Source organism: Macaca mulatta, chromosome 17 (genome assembly GCF_049350105.2).
Source record: "Macaca mulatta isolate MMU2019108-1 chromosome 17, T2T-MMU8v2.0, whole genome shotgun sequence".
NCBI classification, from domain to species: Eukaryota; Metazoa; Chordata; class Mammalia; order Primates; family Cercopithecidae; genus Macaca; species Macaca mulatta.
This window is the reverse complement of record NC_133422.1, coordinates 1775381-1798555: the sequence shown is the minus strand read 5'-3', so window position 1 is coordinate 1798555 and position 23175 is coordinate 1775381. Positions and strand designations below refer to the sequence as shown.

Genomic DNA, 23175 nt, shown 5'->3' with positions numbered 1-23175 from the left:
TGGATTTTATATGTGTGTGTTTTGAACATTAAGTCATTAGAAATAGTATTTCAGGAGTCAGGTACCAATTTTTAGCCGGCCTTGGAAAGACAGGATCCTTTCTCCTGCTGTTTTTTCTGTTTTCTTTTTCTCTTCTTTTTTTAGGCAGAGTCTCACTCTAGCCCAGGCTGGAGTGCAGCGGTGCGATCTCAGCTCACTGCAGCCTCCACCTCCCGGGTCCTCCACCTCCTGGGTTCAAACGATTATCCTGCCTCAGCCTCCCAAGTAGCTGGGATTATAGACTTTCGCCACCACGCCCAGCTAATTTTTGTATTTTTAGTAGAGACGAGGTTTCACCATGTTGTCCAGACTGGTCTTGAACTCCTGACCTGAGGCGATCTGCCCACCTCAACCTCCCAAAGTGCTGGGATACAGGCGTGAACCTCCATGCCCAGCCCTCTTCTGCTGTTGTTTTTTGATCTGGCTTCAATGGTTAAAAATAGCTGGAATGTGGTATATTACATGCAAGGTAAAGCGTGGTGGCGTTTCTGCACCATATCTTGGAGAAGCTCAGTTCTGTGAAGCTATATTTAGATCTTGAATTTTACAAAGGGCTTAGTGCTCTGTACATGTTTAATAAATTCAAATACGGAAACAATTGTTACACAGATTGTTTTGCAGTAGTAAACTTAAACACTACAGTGTAGGATCTTGAAAATCAGAATAAAAGGAAAACTTCAAAGGTCATCAGTATTGTCATTTTCTTTTTTTTTTTTTTTTTGAGACGGAGTCTCGTTCTGTTGCCCAGGCTGAAGTGCAGTGGCCGGATCTCGGCTCACTGCAAGCTCTGCCTCCCAGGTTCCCGCCATTCTCCTGCCTCAGCCTCCTGAGTAACTGGGACTACAGGCGCCGCCACCACTCCCGGCTAATTTTTTGTATTTTTAGTAGAGACGGGGTTTCATTGTGGTCTCCATCTCCTGACCTTGTGATCCACCCGCCTTGGCCTCCCAAAGTGCTGGGATTACAGGCGTGAGCCACCGTGCCTGGCAGTATTGTCATTTTCTAACATTTCTATTTACTGTTGAAGAGCCATGTTAATAGTGGGTGAGGTTATTTGGGAATGGGGGGTGTGGGTATATTTTAAGTTCATTTATCCCTCTAGAACATATGCCATATTCCTATGACCTGGATACCTCTTGCTTTCTGCTAATCCAGGGGAGGGAACTGAACAGGGTATACCTCAGTGAATTAATCCTTAACATTAATTCCATGTAACTAATAACAGCTTTTCTTTTTTTAGTTTTCCCAATATTTGAAATCCTTTTTAGTGAATTTAAAGATAAATTGAGTAGTGGCAAAGATTTAATAGTATAAAATATTTCTGCCTCTCAGTCTTTATTTTCAAGAGTTCATATTTTATTAAGAACGTCTAATAAAAATGATTTATTAGATCCAAGAACGATGTTTGATTTGCAGGACTTAGTCTATAGAAATGAAAAATGTCACTTATGAGTCTTATATTTGATTTCTTTTAAAATGGAATTTTAATATGTACCTGTTATTTTTCAGAGATATAACTACAATGAAAGGAACCATTGTTGCTCAAGTGGATTCAAGTGAGTCTTTCCAGGAATTCTGTAGTACATCTTGTTTATCTCTCTATGAAGACAAACAGAATCCTACTAAAGGAGCTCTAAATAAATCAAGATGTACAATCTGTGGTAAACTAACTGAGGTTTGTATTTTTTTACTTTATCATTTAGTTTTAACAAATAGGAATATTTTAAAGTTCATTTAAGAACTGTTAGATAATCTTTTATCAGTTCCTTAAAAATGAATATCTAAAAAGACTATCTTATAAATATCCTATTATGTAATCTGATTCTCCCATAGGATCTTAACTTATTAATATCCTTTTATATAATCTGATTCTCCCACAGGATGATTTAGGAAAAATCGTTGTGTTAATGTGCCTTTTTTTCCCTGAGATTGGGAGCACTCACAGACAGAACCATAGTGTTGAGATTGATTTTTGTCTAGTAATATATTTATTTAAACAAGCAAGCAGACTACACAAGAAATACTACAAATAATTTTGCTGAGAAGTAGAACAATTGGAATATTTTTTGATAACCTCACATAATTAATATTGTATTAAATAAAAAGTAATCTGTTTATATATGTCATTTGAATGATTTATGATGGTTCTCCCCTCCTCATTTTTCTAGAGAAATGTACTTTATTTATAGTTTTAAAAAATTGGTCTAAAGATTTTTAGTCTATGGAGTTTAATATCACCACTACCCAAACCTGGTTTTCTGTCATCTTCTGATACCTCTAGGGAAGTTTGTAGTGATGTCACTGATGGTTTTTTCTTTTTTTCAGTGCCATACATGTGTTCCTGTGTGTATAAACCAATTTAAATAATTGTGAGAATGGGGCCAGGCCCAGTAGCTCACACCTATATAATCCTAGCACTTTGGGAAGCCAAGGTGGGAGGATCACTTGAGGCCAGGAGTTTGAAATCAGTCTGGGAAGCATAGTGGGACCCTATCTGTACCTAAAGGAAAAAACATCAATTGGGTGTGGTTGTGTGTCTGTAGTCTCAGTTACTCAGGAGGCTGAGGTAGGAGGATTGCTTGAGCCCAGGAGATTGAGGCTGCAGTCAGCTTTGATGTTGCCACTGTACTTCAGCCTGGGTGATAAGTGAGACCCTGTCTTTAAAAAAAAAAAAAAAAAGCAATATTTTTCCTTTTCTCCAAACAAGCCTTATTGGGACATGCTTGTTTCTGTTCAGAATGCTTTATTATTTAGCTACTTGTCAGATTTATCTGTTTTGTAAGATTTTGTTTATTTTTCTTTTAGATTCGCCATGAAGTCAGCTTTAAAAATATGACTCATAAGCTGTGCAGTGACCACTGCTTTAATAGATACAGAATGGCCAATGGTTTAATAATGAATTGCTGTGAACAGTGTGGAGAGTACTTGCCCAGTAAAGGTGCTGGAAATAATGTTCTGGTGATTGATGGTCAACAGAAAAGATTTTGCTGTCAAAGTTGTGTCAGTGAATACAAACAGGTAATTCATGTTCTAATCAAAATTGGGCATTCTTTAGAATGTGCTTGAAACTGTTGTAATACTTCTACTCTAATAGTGTTTATTAACTGAATTTATCTTAGAATTTCATTTAATTCAATTGTCATATCATGGAGAGCATACTGAATGCATGTTGCTTTGCACCATTAAAGCTGAACCATCGTAAGTCAGGGACCATCTGTATTTATTCATTTGAGGTAGGTCATTTCCATGATATAATGATGGAGTTAAGTCTGGGTAAACCCGTTGTAAGTTGGAAATGTCTTAAAATGCACCTTTGACCTTGATATTTTCAACTTAGAATGGGTTTATTAGGATGTAACTCCATTCTTATGGAACATCTGTGTATGTAGATTATTGGCAGTAATTTTAATATTTTACATATAATGGTAAATGCTATCAGAATGATTTTTCTTTTGAATTTATTTCCTTTTTGGGAGTTGGAGAGGGGCTGCAAATATTTTTCAAACTTTTAAAGCTCAGCTTTGAAGTGGTCATATTGTTTATATTTAAATTTTAAGGTTAAGTTTTTTGTTGTTGTTGTTGGTTTTTTTTTTTTTTTTTTTTTTGAGACAGAGTTTTGCTCTTGTTTCCCAAGCTGGAGTGCAGTGGCGTGATCTCAGCTCACTGCAACCTCTGCCTCCCAGGTTCAAGTGATTCTCCTGCCTCAGCCTCCCAAGTAGCTGGGATTACAGGCACGTGCCACCATGCCCAGCTAATTTTTTTGTATTTTTAGTAGAAACGGGGTTTTACCATGTTAGCCAGGCTGGTCTCAAACTTCTGACCCCAGGTGATCCACCTGCCTTGGCCTCCCAAAGTACTGGGATTACAAGGGTGAGCCAGCTGCACCTGTCCAGGTTAATGTTATTTTAAGGACTTTTTGATTTCTAGTTTTTTTCCATTGCTCATTGGGAAGATACTCTGTGTGATTTCAATCTTCATAAATTTATGAAGTGTTTTATCAGAAATTATTGCTTTAAAGATCTTTTCGTTGTCTGTGGAGAAGGTTTTATGAACTTTCTCCCTCTTTAGTTTTTTTTTTTAAGACAAGTCTCGCTCTGTTGCCCAGGCTGGAATGCATTGGCGTGATCTTGGCTCACTGCAACTTCCGCCTCCTGGGTTCAAGTGATTCTCCTGCCTCAGCCTCCTGAGTAGCTGGGATTACAGGCGTGCACCAACACGCTGAGCTAAGTTTTGTATTTTTACTAGAGATGGGGTTTCACCATGTTGGCCAGGCTGGTCTCACACTCCTGAGCTCAAGTGATCTGCACTCCTTGGCCTCCCAAAGTGCTGGGATTACAGGCACACGCCACCATGCCCAGCTAATTTTTTTGTATTTTTAGTAGAAACGGGGTATCACCATGTTGGCCAGGATGGTCTCAATCACCTGACCTTGTGATCCACCCGCGTCGGCCTCCCAAAGTGCTGGGATTACAGGCGTGAGCTACCACGCCTGGCCTCAGATTTATTAAGGTGTGAGTTATATAGTAGTCCTTTCTCACGCAAGGTTTTGTTTTTTTGTGGTTTCAATTACTCACAGTCAGCTGCAGTTCCCAAATAGGTGAGTAGACTACAATAAGATAATTTCAGAAAGTAATTAATTATAGGTGAATAGACTACAATAAGATAATTTGAGAGAGATTAATTATAACTAACTATAATTGTTGTTGTTTTTCATTTTGTTTTGAGACAGGGTCTTGCTCTGTTGCCCAGGCTGGAGTGCAGTCGTGCAATTTCAGCTCACTGCAATCTACTTTTCTTGGGTTCAAATGATTCTCCTAGCTTCAGCCTCCCGAGTGGCTGGGATTACAGGCGCGTGCTACCATGCCTGACTAATTTTTGTATTTTTAGTAGTGACTGGGTTTCACCACGTTGTCCAGGCTGGTCTCAAACTCCTGACCTCAAGTGATTTGCCCACCTCGGCCTTCCAAAGTGCTGGGATTACAGGCGTGATTACCATTCCCGGCCAATTGTTGTTAATCTCTTGCTGTGGCTAATTAGAAATTAAACTTTATCGTAGATATGTGTCTGTAGGAAAAGATGTAGTATCAAAGGTTTCAGGCATCCACTGGTAGCCTCAGAATATATCTCTCAAGGATAAGAGGTGGCACTGCCATATTAGTAGATTTCCTAGTCTATTGAGCCATCCTTGTATTCCTAGAATAAACTATGCCAGATAATTAGTTTTTCAAAAATGTGCATACATTCTGATGGTTAATACTCTATTTGGTACATTTGCATTGATATTTATAAGTAAGATGGGTCTGTAATGTCCTTTTTTTGGTGCCTTCTTAAGGTATCAGTGTTACATTTGCTTTATAAAAATGTCCAGAGGAAAATTCATTTCCTCATATACTTAAAGCAGTACAAATGAAAATAAATGAATTAAATAGTCAACTGAAAAAGCTGGAAAAAGGAAAATAAGCTGAAACAAAAGAGAAGAAAGGAAATAAAGATAAAAGGAGAAACTAATTAGGAATTTAAAATAGTGTTAACATTGTTCAGAATGTTGCCTCTTTGAAAAATCAGGTCTTCGAAAAACCAGGGAAAAAATACCCAATGGTTAATTCAATCAGGAAAAGAGTTTTAAAAACAGAAATACATAAAATAAGAAACGACAAGGTAGACATGAGCATCAAAACAAAAGAACTTGACAAAAATCAGTCATAAGAACTAATTTATATAGCCCTATATAAAAATATTGAACCTAGATTGAGTAATTTCCTGTTGAACCTAGACTGAGTAATTTCCTGTGAAAATATAATTTCCCTAACTGGACTTCAGATAAAATTAAGTAGACAAATTTCTGTAGATGAAATAGAGATAATTATTAAAGTACTACCCCACAACAAGGACCAGGCTCTGATGTTTTCATAGGGGAATTCCATCAAATTTAAACAAGAAAATCTCAGTGTTACTTAAACAATTCCAGAGCATAAAAAGGAAGGAAAGTAACTCGTAAGTTTTTTAAACATTGTGGTAGAGTTATATGTAACATAAAATTTGCAGTTTTAAGTATTTGTAAGTATATAAGTGAGTGGCATTAGTTACATTTACAGTGTTATGCCACCATTGACTCTATTTCTGAAACTTTTTCATCATGCCATACAAAAACTGTGACATTAGCCAATAACTCCCATTTTTTTCTATCCCAGTCCTTGGTAACTTAGTAGTTTCTGTCTCTCTGAATTCGTATATTCTAGATATTCATGTAAGTGAAATTATATAATATTTGTCTTTTTGTATCTGGCTGATTTTACCTGAAAGCTGAAACATAATGCTTTCAGTTTCATCCATAGCATAGCCATGATCAGAACATCGTTACTTTGTATGGCTGAATAATATTCATTATATGTATATGCCACATTCTGTTTAATTTGTTGTCCCTGTGATAGTTGTTACATTGTTGCCACCTTTGACTATTGTGAATAGTGCTGCAGTGAATGTTGATGTATAAATTTGATATAAGTATCCTGGTTTTCCATTCTTTTGGATGAGTGTGGATTTGCTCAGTCATAGGGTAATTCTGTTTCACCTTTTGAGGAATTGTCAAACTATTTTACATAACTGTACCATTTTATGTTCTCAACAGCAATGTACAAGGTTTCTATTTTCTATGTATCTTTGCCACACTTGTTATGTTCCGTGTTTTAAACTTTTGATTTTTCTTGTAGATATCTTAGTATGTGTGCGGTGGTATCTCATGGTTTTGATTTGCATTTCCCTAATGACCAATGACAATGAGCAATTTTGCTTTTGTTGTGTGTTTTTTTTTTTTGAGACAGAGTCTCACTGTATTACCCAGATTGGAATGCAGGCGCACAATCTTGGCTCACTGCAACCTCTGCTTCCTGGGCTCAAGGGATCCTTCTGTCTCAGCCTCCCGAGTAGCTGGGACCACAAGCACAGGCCACTATGCTGCCTGGTTAATTTTTTGTATTTTTTGGAGGCATAGGGTTTCACCATGTTGCCCAGGCCTGGTCTCGATCTCCTGAGCTCAAGCCATCTGCCTGCCTTGGCCTCCCAAAGTGCTAGGATTACAGGTGTGAGCCACCGCGCCTGGCCAGTGAGCAAGTTTTCACTTGCTTGTTGGCCATTCGTGTATCATCTTTGGAGAAGTATCTGTCTATTCAAGTTCTCTCTCTGTTTTTGAATTGGGTTTTGTAGTTTTGTTCTTTTCTCTCTCTTTCTCTCTTTTTTTTGTTTGTTTTTGAGACAGAGTCTCCCTCTTTTGCCCAGGCTGGAGTGCAGCAGCGAGATCTTGGCTCTCTGCAACCTCCGCCTCCTGGGTTCAAGCGATTCTCCTGCCTCAGCCTCCCGAGTAGCTGGGGTTATGGGTGTGTGCCACCATGCCTAATTTTTGTATTTTTTTCTTTTTTGAGATGGAGTCTTGCTCTGTTGCTCAGGCTGGAGTGTGGTGGCACAGTCTCTGCTCACTGCAACGTCCACCTCCTGGGTTCAAGCAATTATCCTGCCTTCACCTCTCAAGTAGCTGGAATTACAGGCGCACACCACCATGCCCAGCTGATTTTTTGTATTTTTAGTGGAGATGGAGTTTCACCTTGATGGCCAAGCTGGTTTCAAACTCCTGAAGTCAAGCGAGCCACCTGCCTCGACCTCCCAAAGTGTTAGGATTACAGGCGTGAGCCACAGCGCCTGGCCTAATATTTGTATTTTTAGTAGAGATGGGGTTTCACCATGTTGGCCAGGCTGGTCTCGAACTCCTGACCTTCAGTGATCCTCCTGCCTTGGCCTCCCAAAGTGCTGAAATTACAAGCGTGAGTCCCCGCACCCAGTCTTTTTTTTTTTTTTTTTTGAGATGGATCTCGCTCTGTAGCCCAGGCTGGAGTGCGATAGTGTGATCTCAGCTCACTGCAGCCTCCACCTCCTGGTCCAAGTGATTCTTCTGCGTCAACCTCCCAAGTAGCTAGGACTATAGGCATAGGCCACCATGTCCAACTAATTTTTGTATTTTTTTAGTGGAGTCGGGGTTTCACCAGGTTGGCCAGACTGATCTCGAACTCCTGACTTCAAGTGATCTGTCCTTCTCAGCCTCCCAAAGTGCTGGGATTACAGGTGTGAGCCACCACACCCAGCTGGAAGTTTTAAATTTTGATTTACCCATTTTTTTTCATTTGGTTGTACTTTCGGTGTCATTTAAGAATCTGTTGCCAAATCCCAGGTCATGGTTTACCTCTACAGTTTTTTCTAAGAGTTTTATGAGTTTAGCTCTTAATTAGGTATTTGATCCATTTAAATTTACTTTTTGTTTATTATGTGAGGCAGGGATCCAACTTCATTCTTTTGTACTGGAATTCCAGTTTTCCCACCACCACCTGTTGAAGGGATTATTCTTTCTCCATGGAATGGACTTATCACACTTGTCAAGTATGTATTGGCCAGAGATCATTTCTGTGTTCCACTGATCTACATGTGTGATCTTATGTATGTGCCACACTATTTTGATTACTGTGTATCTTTGTTCTAAGTTTTGAAATCAGGAAATGTGAGTTCTCCAACTTTGTTTTTTGTCAAGATTGTTTGAATATTCTGAACCCATTCTAACTTTATGTGAATTTGAAGATTGGCTTTTCTATTTCTGCAGAAGAGTTTGTTGGAATTTTTATATAAATTGCATTGAATCTTTAGATTGTTTTGGGTAGTATTGGCATCTTAGCAGTAGTAAGTTATTCTATCTGTGAAAATGGCATTTATTTATGAAGACATACCATTTATTTAGATCTTCTTTAATTTCTTTCAGCAGTCTTGTGGTTTTTAGTGTACAAGTCTTCACCTCCTTTGCTGCATTTATTCCTAGATATTTATTCTTTTAATGCTATTTCTAGTGGATTTGCTTTATTTCCTTTTCAGATTGTACATTACTAGTGTATAGAAACACATCTGATTTTTGTACATTAATCATGTACTGTGCAACTTTGCTGAATTTGTTAGCTCTACTAGCTTTATGAGTTTCATGTCATCTGTGAATAGAGGTAGTTTTACTTTTTTCCAATTTGGATACATTTTATTTCTTAACTAATGGTTGTGACTATAGCTTTCGATACTGTCGAATAGAAGTGGTGAAAGTGGGCATCCTTGTTGCTGATCTTAGAGGAAAATAATTTTTTTTTTTTTTTTTTTGAGACGGAGTCTTGCTCTGTCACCCAGGCTGGAGTGCAGTGGCCAGATCTCAGCTCACTGCAAGCTCCGCCTCCCGGGTTCACGCCATTCTCCTGCCTCAGCCTCCCGAGTAGCTGGGACCACAGGCGCCGCCACCTCGCCCGGCTAATTTTTTGTGTTTTTAGTAGAGACGGGGTTTCGCCGTGTTAGCCAGGATGGTCTCGATCTCCTGACCTTGTGATCCGCCCGTCTCGGCCTCCCAAAGTGCTGGGATTACAGGCTTGAGCCACCGCGCCCGGCCGGAGAAGAATTATTTTACCATTGAGTCTGATGTTAGAATGTATGGCTTTTAGTATTTTGAAGTAGTTTCTTTGTATTACTTTTTTTATTCAGTGTTTTTTTAATCATAAAAAGGTGAATTTTTCAAATGCTTTTTCTACATCCTTTGAGATGATCATGTGGTTTTTATCTTTGCTCCTATTTATGTGGTATGTTACATGGATTGATTTCTTTATGTTGAACCATACTTTTATTGGGATAAATCTCCACTTGATTGTGGTGTATAATCCTTTTAATATATTGAATTCAGTTTAGTAGTACTTTGTTGAGGATCTTTGCATCAATATTCTTGTGGGATACTGGTCTTTGATTTTCTTTCTTTTGATGTCTTTATCTGTCTCTGGAATGAGGGTAATGCTGGCCTCATAGAATAGGGTGGGTGAGATATCTTGTATCTTCTGATTTTTGGAAGCGTGAGAATTGGTGTTAATTCTTTAAATGTTTGATAGAACTTACCTGTGAAGTCATCTGATCTTGACCTTCTCTTTTTTGGGACTGTTTGTTTGTTTGTGAGATAGAGTCTCGCTCTGTCGCCCAGGCTGGAGTGCAGTGGCACGATCTTGGCTCACTGCAACTCCTGCCTCCTGGGTTCAAGCAGTTCTCCTGCCTCAGCTTCCTGAGTAGCTGGGACTACAGGCGCATGCCACCATGCCCAGTTAATTTTTGAATTTTTAGTAGACATGGGGTTTCACCATGTTGGCCAGAATGGTCTCGATCTGCTGACCTCGCGATCCACCCACCTCAGCCTCCCAAAGTGTTGAGATTATAGACGTAAGCCACCATGCTGGGCCAGGACGTTTTTGATGACTGAGTCTCTTGTTATATGTCTGTTCACATTTTCTGTGTCTTCTTGTGTCAGTTTTGGTGGTTTGTGTGTTTTTAGGAATTTGTGCATTTCATCTATGCTATGTAATTTGTTGACGTGCTATTGTTCATAGCATTTTCTTGTACTACTTTTTATTTCAGGAATGCCAGTAGTAATGTCTCCCTTCCATATTTTATTCTTTGTGTCTATTCTCTTGATATTTTAAAATGACCAACTTTTTGGTTTGTTTCTCTCACTTTTTCTGTTCTGTTTTATTTTTCTCTGCTCTAATCTTTATTATTTCCTTTCTTCAGCTGGCTTTGGGTATAGTGATCTCATCTTTTTCCTCAAGGTGGTGAGAAGTTAGGTTATTTACTTGAGATATTTTTTCTTTCTTTCCTTCTTTCTTTCTGTCTGTCTGTCTTTTTGTCTGTCTGTCTTTCTGTCTTTCTATCTTTCTTTCTTTCCTTCCTTTCTTTCTCTTCCGTTCCTTCCCCTTCCCCTTCCCCTTTCCTTTTTGACAAAGTCTCACTCTATCGCCCAGACTGGAACGCAGTGGCATGATCTTAGCTCACTGCACCCCCCACCTCCCAGGTTCAAGCGATTATCCTGCATCTGCCTCCTCAGTAGCTGGGGTTACAGGCATTTGCCACCACACCCGGCTAATTTTTGTATTTTTAGCAGAGTTGGGGTTTCATCATGTTAGACTAGTCTCAAACTCCTGATCTCAGGCGATCTGCCCGCCTCAGCCTTCCAAAGTGCTGGAATTATAGGTGTGAGCCACCGTGCTGGCCTTTTTTTTTTTTTAAACATAAGCATTTACAACTATAAATAAATTTTTCTCAGATCACTATTTAAGCTGCATCTCATAACTTTTGGTGTTCTTTTAGTTTTGTTTTCACTCATTTCTAAGTATTTAAAAATTTCCTGTGATTTCTTCTTTGAGCCATGTTTAAGAGTGTATAGTTTAGTATCTCCATATTTGTGAATTTTCTAAGTGTTCCTTCTATTACTGATTTCTAGTTTTATTCCATTGCTCATTGGAAAAATACTCTGTGTGATTTCAGTCTTCAAAAATTTATTGAGACTTTTTTGTGGCCTAACATAGTTCATTCTGGAGATTGCTCCATGTGCATTTGAGAAAAATGTTTATTCTACTGTTGTTGGCAAGAATACTCAATATATGTTTGTTATTAATAACTCTAGTTGGTTTATATTGTTGTTCAAGATCTGTCTTTAGTTGAAATTGTGTCTAGATGGTCTGTCCACTATTGTAAATGGTGTATTGATGTCTCCAACTATTATTGTACAGTTATGTGCTTCTACCTCCATTATTATCTGTTTCTCCTTTTACTTCTGTTAATTTTTTTAAATGTATTTTGGGGGTTTTGATATTTGCTCTGTATATGTTTATATTTGTTACATCTTCTTGGTAAATAGACCCTTTGTTCAGTATGTATTCTTTTTCTGTCTCTTGTATCAGTTTTTCACATGAAGGTTCTTTTTGCCTTATATTAATATGGCAACCCCAACTCTCTTAGTTACTGTTTATTTGCATGGAGTTTCTTTTTCCATCCTTTTACTTTTGACCTGTTTGTATATTTGGATAAATAAATCCTTCCTTATCAGTAATTACATTAAATGTACATGGATCAAATTATCCAATCAAAAGGCAGAAATTGACAGAATAGGAAAAAAGATGGCTTTTAATTGGATAATTTGATCCATGTACACTTAACATAATTACCGATAAGGAAGGATTTATTTCTGCCATTTTCCTATTTTTTCTTTGGTATATTCTGTACCTTTTTTTTTGGTATCTCATTTCCTGCATTATAGCCTTTTATATTTAGTTTATTGTAGTGCACTGTTTTGATTTCCTTCTCATTTTTATATTATTATTTTTTATTTTTATTTTATTTATTTTTTTTGAGACGGAGTCTTGCTCTGTCGCCCAGGCTGGAGTGCAGTGGCGCGATCTGGGCTCACTGCAAGCTCCGCCTCCGGGGTTCACGCCATTCTCCTGCCTCAGCCTCCCGAGTAGCTGGGACTACAGGCGCCCGCCACCTCGCCCGGCTAGTTTTTTGTATTTTTTAGTAGAGACGGGGTTTCACCATGTTAGCCAGGAGATGGTCTCGATCTCCAGACCTCGTGATCCACCCGTCTCGGCCTCCCAAAGTGCTGGGATTACAGGCTTGAGCCACTGCGCCCGGCCTATTATTTTTAAATATATTATTTGTGGTTACTGTCTGGGAGGCTTTACATATAACATCCTACAATTCAAGCTAATGTGAACTTATAACAAGTTAATTAGCTTTTAAAAATGCTGTGCCTATATATCTGTTCCCTCTTTTTGTTATAAATTACGTTTTTAAACATTGTATTCCCAGTAATACAGATTTATAATTTTGTGTGCATATTTGTCTTTAAAATCATGTAGGAAATAAAAAGTGGAGTTATAAACCAAAAATACAATTATTCTTGTTTTGTATTCTCCCATATATTTACTAAAGATTGGGTCAAGTGTACTTCCATTTCAATAAAAAGCTTTGACTCCCTTTAGCATTTGTTTTGTAGGGTAGATTTAGTGGCAACAAACTCCCTCCACCTTTTATCTGTGTGTCTTTACTTTTCCTTCAGTTTTGGATGATAGTTTTGCTGGATATAGTATTCTTGTTTGAAAACTTTTTTTTCTCCATTATTTTAAATGTTATTCCACTGCCTTTTGGCCTCCATGGTTGTTTCTTTTGTGAAACTGGTTAATCTCATTGAGAATTTGTTGTGCTGAACCATTTCTGTCTTGCTTTTTTCAAGATTTTCTTTGTCTTTTTTTTTTTTTTTTTTTTTTTTTGAGACAGAGTCTTGCTCTGTCGCCCAGGTTGGAGTGCAGTGGGCGGATCTCAGCTCACTGCAAGCTCCGCCTCCCAGGTTTACGCCTTTCTCCTGCCTCAGCCTCCCGAGTAGCTGGGACTACAGGCGCCCACCACCACGCCCAGCTCCTCTCAAGTAGCTGGGACTACAGGCGCCGCCACCTCGCCCAGCTAGTTTTTTGTATTTTTAGTAGAGACGGGGTTTCACCGTGTTAGCCAGGATGGTCTCGATCTCCTGACCTCGTGATCCGCCCGTCTCGGCCTCCCAAAGTGCTGGGATTACAGGCTTGAGTCACTGCGCCCGGCCCTCTTTGTCTTTTAACAGTTTGATTATAGTGTGTCTTATTGTGTGTCTCTGAGTTTATCCTACGTGTAATTTGTTGTGTTTATTAGATTTGTAGATTTGTGTCTATTATCAAATATGGGAAGTTTTTAGCCATTAATTTTTCAAATAATCTTTTGCACCTTTCTCTTCTTCTGAAACTCTCATAAAGTACATGTTGGTCTGTTTGATCTTGTTCCATGGGCCCCTTAGGCCTTTGCTTACTTTTCTTCGTCCTTTCCTTTACTGCTCCTCAGATTCTGTGATGTCAGTCTTGGCCTCTTTACTGCAAGCCGTTGGTGAAAGTTCTGGCTTTCTGCTGGGTCAGACCTCCTCAGTTAGGGTGGAGGTGGTTAAGTTGTCTAATTACCACCCAGTGGGGTGGAAGTTCACGTTTCCTGCGTGGCCTTGTCTGACTTTACCATTGCTAGGGTGCTGGCGTGAGGCATCACGTTGTAGCCAGGCCAGGGTGGAAGTCTAGGCTAACTGGCCTTTTTTGTGTGAATGGGATTAGGGTCTGTGGAGTAGAGAAACTTGTCTTACTGTTTCTCTAGCTGCTATTTCAACTGTATTTCCCCTACAGGTGTGTCATTTCTTTTGCCAGATTCAAGATTTTTTGTCTTTGGTTTTCAGAAATTTAAATTTGGTGTATCTTGGTGTTTCTTTGGGTTTTATCCTTCCTAGTGTTTGCTAACCTTCTATCTGTAGATTTATGTCTTTTGCCAAATTTGAGACATTTAAAACAGTAGTGTTTTCGGAGGACTTTTCTAACTCTGTCCTCTTTTTCCTTTCCCTTTGGGACTCCAATGACATGAATGTTACTTTATTTTTTATTTTTTTTTTAATTTTGTTACAGATCCCTAAGGCTCTGTTTTACTTTCCCCCCACCCCGTCTGTTTTTCAGGTTGGGTGCTATAATTCTATCTTCCTGTTCACTGATTCTCTCCATTTTATTCTTTATATCTTCTATTTATTTTCTAGAAGTTTCTGTGTGTTCATTTGTTTTTAAGTGCATGTGTATTGGTTGTTGGAGCACTTTCATGATGATTGCTTTAAAATCTTTGTCAGATATTTCCAGTATCTCTGTAATTTTGGTGTTGGCATCTTTTGTTTGTCCTTTTCTGTTTAAATTATAGTTTTCCTGGTGTTTGGCATGATAAATGATTTTTTTATCTGAAACTTGAACATTTTGAGTGCTGTGTTATTGCCAAGTGGAGATAAAAGGTCAGCCTCTCTATGTGGCCTCTCTACACCTGTGGAGGAGAAGCAGCTGGTTATTGCTGAGTGGATATGGGAGTTCTGGTTCCTTTCTGGACATTAGCTGATACTACCCTGACTAGAGAAGTAGGAGTTCCTTATCCTGTTCTCCACATAACCTCTACTGAGACCAAATGATTCTACTCCAGTGGATAAAGAAAATGTTCTTTGTACTATTATTAAAGAAATAAAAATTATTTAAAATAGCGTTTCTTCTTTTATTCTTTAAAATTACTTGCATGTTTTATAATTACATACTGTATGTTCATAATTCATTAGTTAATAAATAGGTGGGAGTCCCTGCCCTACTATTTTACTGATAAAGAGACCCAATTGGATGTGTTTGGAGACAACTACATGAGATGCTATAGCGAATGTCTTCTTTTTCTGCAGCCTGGGAGCTAAAATTGTATCATAATCCTTCCTTCCTTTCCACTCACCCCCTTTGACCTTTGTCTGTAACATTTAACTTAGCTGCCTTTTGTTTTTTTTATCTGTGCTCTCATTGCTCAATTAGTTTCTGAAGTGTATTGATACACTTAGTTAATAATCTAGATCCTGGTGGTGGAGACTGTATAACACTTGCCCCATGCCTTTCAGTAGTTTTCCTTTTCTAGCATAGTATTTTGACTTTCATAGAAAGCGGGAAGCATGTCTTTTAAAACTTTTGTGCAAGGAGTAAGGATATATATTTGTGTTATATTCTGGAAGCTGTCATGTGTGCTTTCAAAAGAATTTCTCAAACATGCCGGGCTCATGACTGTAATCGCAGCACTTGGGTGGCCGAGGTGGGTGGATCATTTGAGGTCAGGAGTTCGAGACCAGCCTGGCCAACATGATAAAACCCTGTCTCTACTAAAAATACTAGCCAGGTGTGGTGGCAGCACCTATAATCCCAGCTACTCAGGAGGCTGAGGTGGGAGAATTGCTTGAACCCAGGAGGCGGAAGTTGCAGTGAGCCGAAATCATGCCACTGCACTTCGGCCTGGACGACAGAGCAAAAACTCCATCTCAAAAAAAAAATAAAATAAAAAAGTCTCAGTCCATTTTGCATATGGTAGAAATTGTAGCTGTGTAATCTCCAAATGACTTAATTTAGGAAGCTTTGAGTTTCATTGTAAGTATTAGAGTTTAATAGGTTTTAAAGAGATCTTAGAACACTCCAAATTAGAAGTGATTTTTCTGGCTGGGCGCGGTGGCTCAAGCCTGTAATCCCAGCACTTTGGGAGGCCGAGACGGGCGGATCACGAGGTCAGGAGATCGAGACCATCCTGGCTAACACGGTGAAACCCCGTCTCTACTAAAAAAAATACAAAAAACTAGCTGGGCGGGTGGCGGGCGCCTGTAGTCCCAGCTACTCGGGAGGCTGAGGCAGGAGAATGGCGTAACCCCGGGAGGCGGAGCTTGCAGTGAGCTGAGATCCGGCCACTGCACTCCAGCCTGGGCGACAGAGCGAGACTCCGTCTCAAAAAAAAAAAAAAAAAAAAAGTGATTTTTCTCAGAAATTAGAGGTGAGTCAGGTCTATCTTTAATTCCTTAGCTCATTATTACTGTTTTATCATTATACCATTTTTTCTGAGATGTAATTATTTGATAATTCTTTAAGTTGGTCAACAGTAGTGGGGACAGGACAGGCAGACATTTTTAAAAGTTGGAGTGAGTTTGTAAGTCACAAAATACAAGTGAGAAGCAACTTTTACATAATGCTTATTTACCTTTCAATCTAGCAGCTGTTCTTTATGTGTGTTTATAAAGTCTTTTAAAATCTTTTTTTTAGGTAGGTAGCCATCCCAGCTTCCTGAAGGAGGTTCGAGATCACATGCAGGACTCTTTCTTAATGCAGCCTGAGGTGAGCAGGAGTGTAAGTGGAGTTCAAGGCCTTCACATTTTCGAGCACTGCTACTACTGTCATTAATGTGTATCTGAAAAATCTTGTGCAATTTGAAATATATTAAAATTTCCAAACTTAAATTGTATCACATGATGAATGTTTTATCTCCAAGACATAGATAGGTTTCTAATTTCACTACTTTTACGTGTATTTTCTTGTGATATGCTCATTTGTCTTTAGATATTTATGTTCTTAGGAAATTATTTTCAGATATAATTTTTTTAGTGCACAATACCTTGTACACAGTAGGCATTTGATAATGGGATATAAAAATCCTCTCTTTTGTGCCTACCTGAAAAGTTTAAAAAAAAAGAAAAAAGCCCTTTCAAAAAAATTTCTAAGCCTGTATTTCTGTTAATCCAGATACATGAATTAGTAATAAGTGTTTAAAATTAGGAAGACTTTTAACTATAGTACAGTTATCAAGATAATGAAATTTACGTCAGTAAACTATTATCAGGTTAGTCAATAGAGCTTATTCAAATTTTGTCCATTAATGTCCCTTACAACAAATGAAAAACAATTATTTCTTGTCTAGAATCCAGTACAGGATCCTAGGCCATTATTTGTTTAAATATATTTTTTAGGCCGTTTCCCAACCCTCTTCTTCTGAGACCCCAATTCCAGATGTATTCCTGCCACTTTCCCAGTCACCAAGGCTTTGTTTTGTATTGTTTTGTATTGTTTTTATATTGTTTTGTATCTGTTTTGCATTGTTGTTTCTATTTGTATTGTTTGTTTTTCCTAGTCTTTTTTTCCCTTCTGTACTCCATTTTGGAAAGTTTCTATTGCTGTATCTTTAAGTTTGCTGATCTTTTAAAAAATCATCTGTGAATACCATGCAGCATATTTTTTCAGATGTTATGTTTTTCATCTCTAAAAGTTCCATTTGAGTCTCTTTTGTATCTTCTATTTCCTGCCTAATTGTGTTCATGTTTTCCTCTACTACTATTTTAATATATTAGCATATTTATAATGTTCTTTTAACATCTTTGCCTACTGTGTTTGTATCTGCCATTTCTAGATCTGTTTCTATAGTTTGATTTTTATTTTTTTTCTTCTTCCGGGTAATGAGTCATTTTCCTGCCTTTTTTTTTTTTTTTTTGACAAAATGCCTGTCATTTTTAAGTTTGATTCAGAATATTGTGAATTTTACATTATTGGTTGCTGGATTTTGTTGTATTATTTTCAACGTTTTGTTGGACTTTGTTCTGGCATGGCGTGCTGTCAAATTAACCGTGAATTATTTGGATCCTTTTGAGGCTTGCTTTTAAGTTTTTGAAAATTCTTTGGTAGAGCAAACTGTAGTCTGTGGCTCTTCATTCGTACTACCGTGATGATACCTGGAGAGATCTGAATCTTCCCGGGTTACAGGGTCATCCCACTCTTGAACAGGTAGCAATACAGAGTATTCCTGGCCATGTGTGTTCTTTGGGAATTGTTAGCCTAATGCTTTCTTGTGATTCTGGGGTTCTTTCTCTGGCCTTAGGTGCTTTCATCTCACAAATACACAGATCAGTTTTCAGCCAAAATACGTCTGTAGACGTATTTTTAAGATCAGAGCTTTTTTGTGTAGCTCCATCGTCGTCAGTACTCTGTTTCCCAAATTCTAGCTGCCTTGAAAGCCTTGTGTTTCCTCAACTCAGTTTGACTAGTAAGTAGGCTCTGTTAACCTCCCCTTCCCCCAGCTATTTCTAGGCCTCAAGCTTTGGTAGCCACAGGACTCACTTGATTTGTTTCCCTTTTCTTAGGTATACAGTTCTGTGCTACCTTGTGTGTAGAGTTTGAAAACCATTGTTTGTGTGTGTGTGTGTGTGTGTGTGTGTGTGTGTGTGTGTGTAATTTTCTAGTTGTTAAAGGTGGGTAGGAGGTTTAAATCTAGTTTCTGTTGGTTGGGAGTGGAAGTTACCTCTGCTTTAATCTAAATAGTTCCCTAGTTTTTGTTTGTCTTTTACGACTTGACATTTTGAATACCACTTTGGAGAGCATCCCTCACTTTGTGTTTGTTTAATAGTTCCTCAAGATTAGATTGAGGTAATGCATTTTTGGCATGAATACCTCCTAAGCGATGGTGTGTCCCTCTTCGTGCACATCAGGAAGCACGTGCTGTCTGTGTTCTATTATCGTGTGTTAACTTGTTGAAGGGGATGTCTGTCAGGTGTCTCCAGGGTGAAGTTGCTCTTTTTCTCTCTGTATCTGTTTAAGTTAAGCAAACTTTTCACCCACTATTGTTAGCCATCTGTTGTCAATTAGAAAAAATCCTTAAATTACAAAGTTAGAATATGTCTGTTAAAAGAAAAATTGTAAATTATACAGTAAGAGGGAAAAGTAAAACACAATGGTATATAAATTTTTAAACCCTTTGTTCTCTGCACAAACAAATCTTGCAATATGAAGAGATGATTTCCAGGTTTTATTGAATAAATGAATCGTAATTTTTACTTGAAATTATTTATTATAATAAATATTATAATATGTCATTGTTTAAGTTTTATTGCCACTTCTTCTAATCAAGGTTCTTCACGATTTCAGTGCTTTGGACTCCTTTGGTAATAAGGACAGATTCATTCTCAGAATGTTATTAAATGTATAAAATGCCTGTGATTACAAAGACAACCAATTATATCAAAATATAGTTACCAAAATATTTTTAAAATTTTTGAAATGTGCTACTTTATTTTAATGTGTTTAGGAATAAAATACAGTGGTTAATAACTATAATTTTGAAGTAAAGTTGAATGTAGTTGATATGTTAAGGGACACTAAGAGTGATCTAAAAATTGGGAATTTTTATTTTTGACAGTCATAGGCCCTATTAAACTAATGAAGTAAGTTTGTTGCCTCCAGTCAGAGTGAAAGAGAATGTTAAATTTCAATTAGAGGTTAGTAAATATAAAGGTAATTTTTTTACTGTGCAGTGTCACGGACTAAAGTTCATATTGTATTTGAATGTGGCTAGGAAAGTAGATAATATGCAGGCTGTATCTCAGGACCCCATATCCTAAATTAGATTTGCAGCAACAGGTACATCAAGCCATTCTTTCTTGATTACCTTCCCATGTGGTCTCCTTGCTTGGTCCGAATGTAACAAATGAAATATATTTCCTATATGTAGAAGGAAAATTTGAGAGTAGTTGTAAAGTCGTGACAGTTTTGATATCCACATGAAATTGGTTAAAATTAAAATATAAGGTACATCTTTTAAATGAGTAGACTGCAAATGAGCCAGTTTGTCATAAACTTACCCATCATATCTACTTTTTACATTTTCCATATCTCGTTTTACTTCGTTCTATCTCATTCTTTTTCACTGAAGTTACATGTAGGCTTATTTTTCCCCATGTCCAAAAAGGGAATATTTTAATTCTGAATTTATTCCATAAAGCTTTGTTCCTTTACATCACTAAATATGTGTTTATAGGATGCATATAAATTTGTATGAAATTTAAATATGATTATTTTGATTGCTTACATATGAAGCTGAGTAAACATGGCATAAAATTACATTTCCCTTTTGGCTAATGTTCTTTCATTAATTGGTTCTTTGAGGCAGCGGTAGCTGTGAAAGTGGCAGTATTGAAATATTCTCAGTGATTCTGTCATTCTGATAGTACTTTCTCATTTTCTTTTTCTTATTTTTTTTTCTTTGGAGACAGTCTCCCTCTGTTGCCCAGGCTGGAGTTCAGTGGCATGATCTTGGTTCACTGCAGCTTCTGCCTCCTGGGTTCAAGTGATTCTTGTGCCTCAGCCTCTCGGATAGCTGGGACTACAGGCGTGCACCACCACGCCTGGCTAACTTTTGTATTTTTAGTAGAGATAGGGTTTCACCATGTTGGCCAGGCTAGTCTCGAACTCCCAACCTCGTGATCTGCCCGCCTCAGCCTCCCAAAGTGTGGGGATTACAGGTGTGAGCCCCTGCACCCGGCCTTCATTCTCTTTAGATAAAATTATTTGTCTGTATGGAACAGTTGCCTAACTCCATGTTTACTTGATGTCTTAAAACTGTTACTAATTATTTAATCATTCTGCCAATAAAATCAGTGTTGGGATCACAGATCCAACGGATAGACTCAGTCAGTTTGAAGAATGTTTCAAATAGAAATCAAATCCATGATTTGATGAGATGGTGGAACTTAATTTATATCAGTAAAGGAATTCTTTATAGGTACCGATAACATGGAGGCCTCTGCAGACATCCAGTGGGAGCTGGCTTTTCTGTCTTGCAAGCTTGCAACATAGTGGCAGTTGTCCCGAATATTTTATAGCATTACTAATTTGTACTATCATTTCAAGTTTTAAACATGTTATATTCTGTTTCATTGATTTGCTTTGTTTTTGTCCCTTTTCCAGTATAGAAATTTAAGTCATCAAATAGACCTCAGGAAGCAAAAACAGAGCATTCTCCTCTATTGTACTTATACATCATGATAAGATATGTTTGCAGTCATTTTTATTTTTTCCTTGTCACTATTCTTTTGCAGTTGACAAATATTTTTGAAGGAGGACCTGTCATTAAAGAATGAGTTGATTTCCACTTTGAAAAGCAAAATTGAGGGCTTTCTTTAGTTGATATTTCAGTAAATGAGGAAGTAGGCAGCATAAGTGTTTTTTTTAATAGGATGATAATGAATGTGCATTCCTGGCACATAAACAGCTGTGGTTTCTTACACTTTTTCTATTCGTTTCAAGCTGAAAGATCTTTTTCTTGATGTTGATTGTATTTTTTTGTTTCTTTTTGCCTTCCATTTATTGCCTTCATTTTCTGAAACCCTGTGGTATTTGTGACATTTTTCCATGCAGTGTATTCATTTCAGTTGTTATTTTTGGCCTGATTGTTATGTACAACACCTATTATTTATGCTGTCTATGGAACAGTTTGAAGCCTTCTTATATTTTCATATTGTATAGATGCTTGTGGGTATGAAGACGGATTTAATTGCAACATCAGATGGAAAATGGATACAATTATTTTGCAACATGATTTGTGATATTTGATTTAACTTGATTATGACAGAATTTTGCAACCACTCAAAAAGAGGATCAAAACAGGTTGCACTTGAAGGCTAGCCTTTCTTTTTTATTTCTACCTTTTTTTTTTCTTTTTGTGGAAGATGGGGGTCTTGCTGTATTGCCCAGGCTGTTATTGAACTCCTGGGCTCAAGCAGTTCTCTACAAAAAAAAAAATAATACACCCCCACCAAAAAAAATAGGTGATTGCTTGAACCCAGGCTGGTCTCAAATTCCTGGGCTCAAGCAATCCACCTCGCTAGGCTTCCCTGCGTGCTGGGATTACAGGTGTGAGCCACATCCTGCCTCTCATATTCTTTATCTCCTTTTTTTTTTTTTTTTTTCATTATCTTGTTGGCACATATAGTCAGGCATTGCTTAATGACAAGAATACATTCTGAAAAATGCATCGTTAAGCAAGTTTGTTTTATGAACATCACAGAGTGTACTCAAACAAACCTAAGTGGTATAGCCTGTTGCTGCTAGGCTACAAGCCTGCACAACATGTTATTGTACTGAATACTGCAGGCAGTTGTAACACAATGGTAAGTAGTTGTGTATCTACATATGTCTAACCATAGAAAAGGTACAGTAAAAATACGGCATTACAATCATTGAGTGAAACATCGTTATTTGGCACATTACTGTATTCACTTTTGGCAGGAGGCTTAGCTTTATTATTATCTGTTGATGAATTATTTACTTCATTTTATAGCCAGAAGTCATTTTGAATGTGGTTTAAATTTTTTTTTAATTCAAAAAATTTTTTGTGTTTGATTGTGATTGAATGAGATTTCAAATGTAGTAGATAGGTGATAAATCATTTTTAAGAGACGTTCCAGAAGTGCTTGGAACAATAGCAGCTCAGTGGGAAAATGATTTAAAATTTTCAAATTCATTCTTCACCATACTTTTTATTATTAAGGCTTATATTTCATAGTTCCATTTAATTTATTTTGTCAAATGACAAAGAAGTATATCCTCATTGTAAACAAAAAGCACTGTGCCTTTCCTAAATTTTCAGGTTTTACTTACCTTTATGTAGGGATTCTGTTAAACTAAATATAATAGAGAGAAAAACATTCTATTTTTGAAGGCAACTTTGATGATGATCATTGCTTTGTTTGAACCTTAACAGTTGTTGGGTAGTCAATAGTTTGTATGTAGATGAAGACTCGTGACTCTAAACCTGTTCAGAGATTAGCAGGATTGTTTTGCAGAGACAAAAAGTGTAATGAAAAACTGGTAATTATTTTCTAGTTAAGTTGTGGTCTTAAAAATTATCTTTTTATGTTTCAAATTTTAGAAATACGGAAAACTGACAACCTGCACTGGCTGCCGAACACAGTGCAGGTTTTTTGACATGACTCAGTGTATAGGCCCTAATGGGCACATGGAGCCGTACTGTTCAACTGCTTGTATGAACAGCCACAAGACAAAATATGCAAAATCACAGAGTAAGTTTCACATACTTGGATAGTTAAAAAAA

At 37.5% G+C, this 23175-nt stretch overlaps 1 protein-coding gene across 44 annotated transcripts in view; it reads left to right on the top strand.

Moving 5' to 3' along the window:
- ZMYM2 (zinc finger MYM-type containing 2) overlaps positions 1 to 23175 on the top strand; it is a 128686-nt gene that overhangs the window by 44674 nt on the left and 60837 nt on the right. For 19 of the 44 annotated variants that reach the window (XR_013407616.1, XR_013407618.1, XR_013407614.1 and 16 more), the window contains 4 exon segments: positions 1549 to 1714; positions 2845 to 3057; positions 16566 to 16637; positions 22993 to 23143. Coding sequence is in view for 37 of the 44 variants with exons in the window: in XM_028837164.2 (XP_028692997.1) it covers positions 1549 to 1714; positions 2845 to 3057; positions 16566 to 16637; positions 22993 to 23143 (602 nt within the window). In the remaining 7 variants the exon portion in view is untranslated. 44 annotated transcript variants of the gene reach the window in all.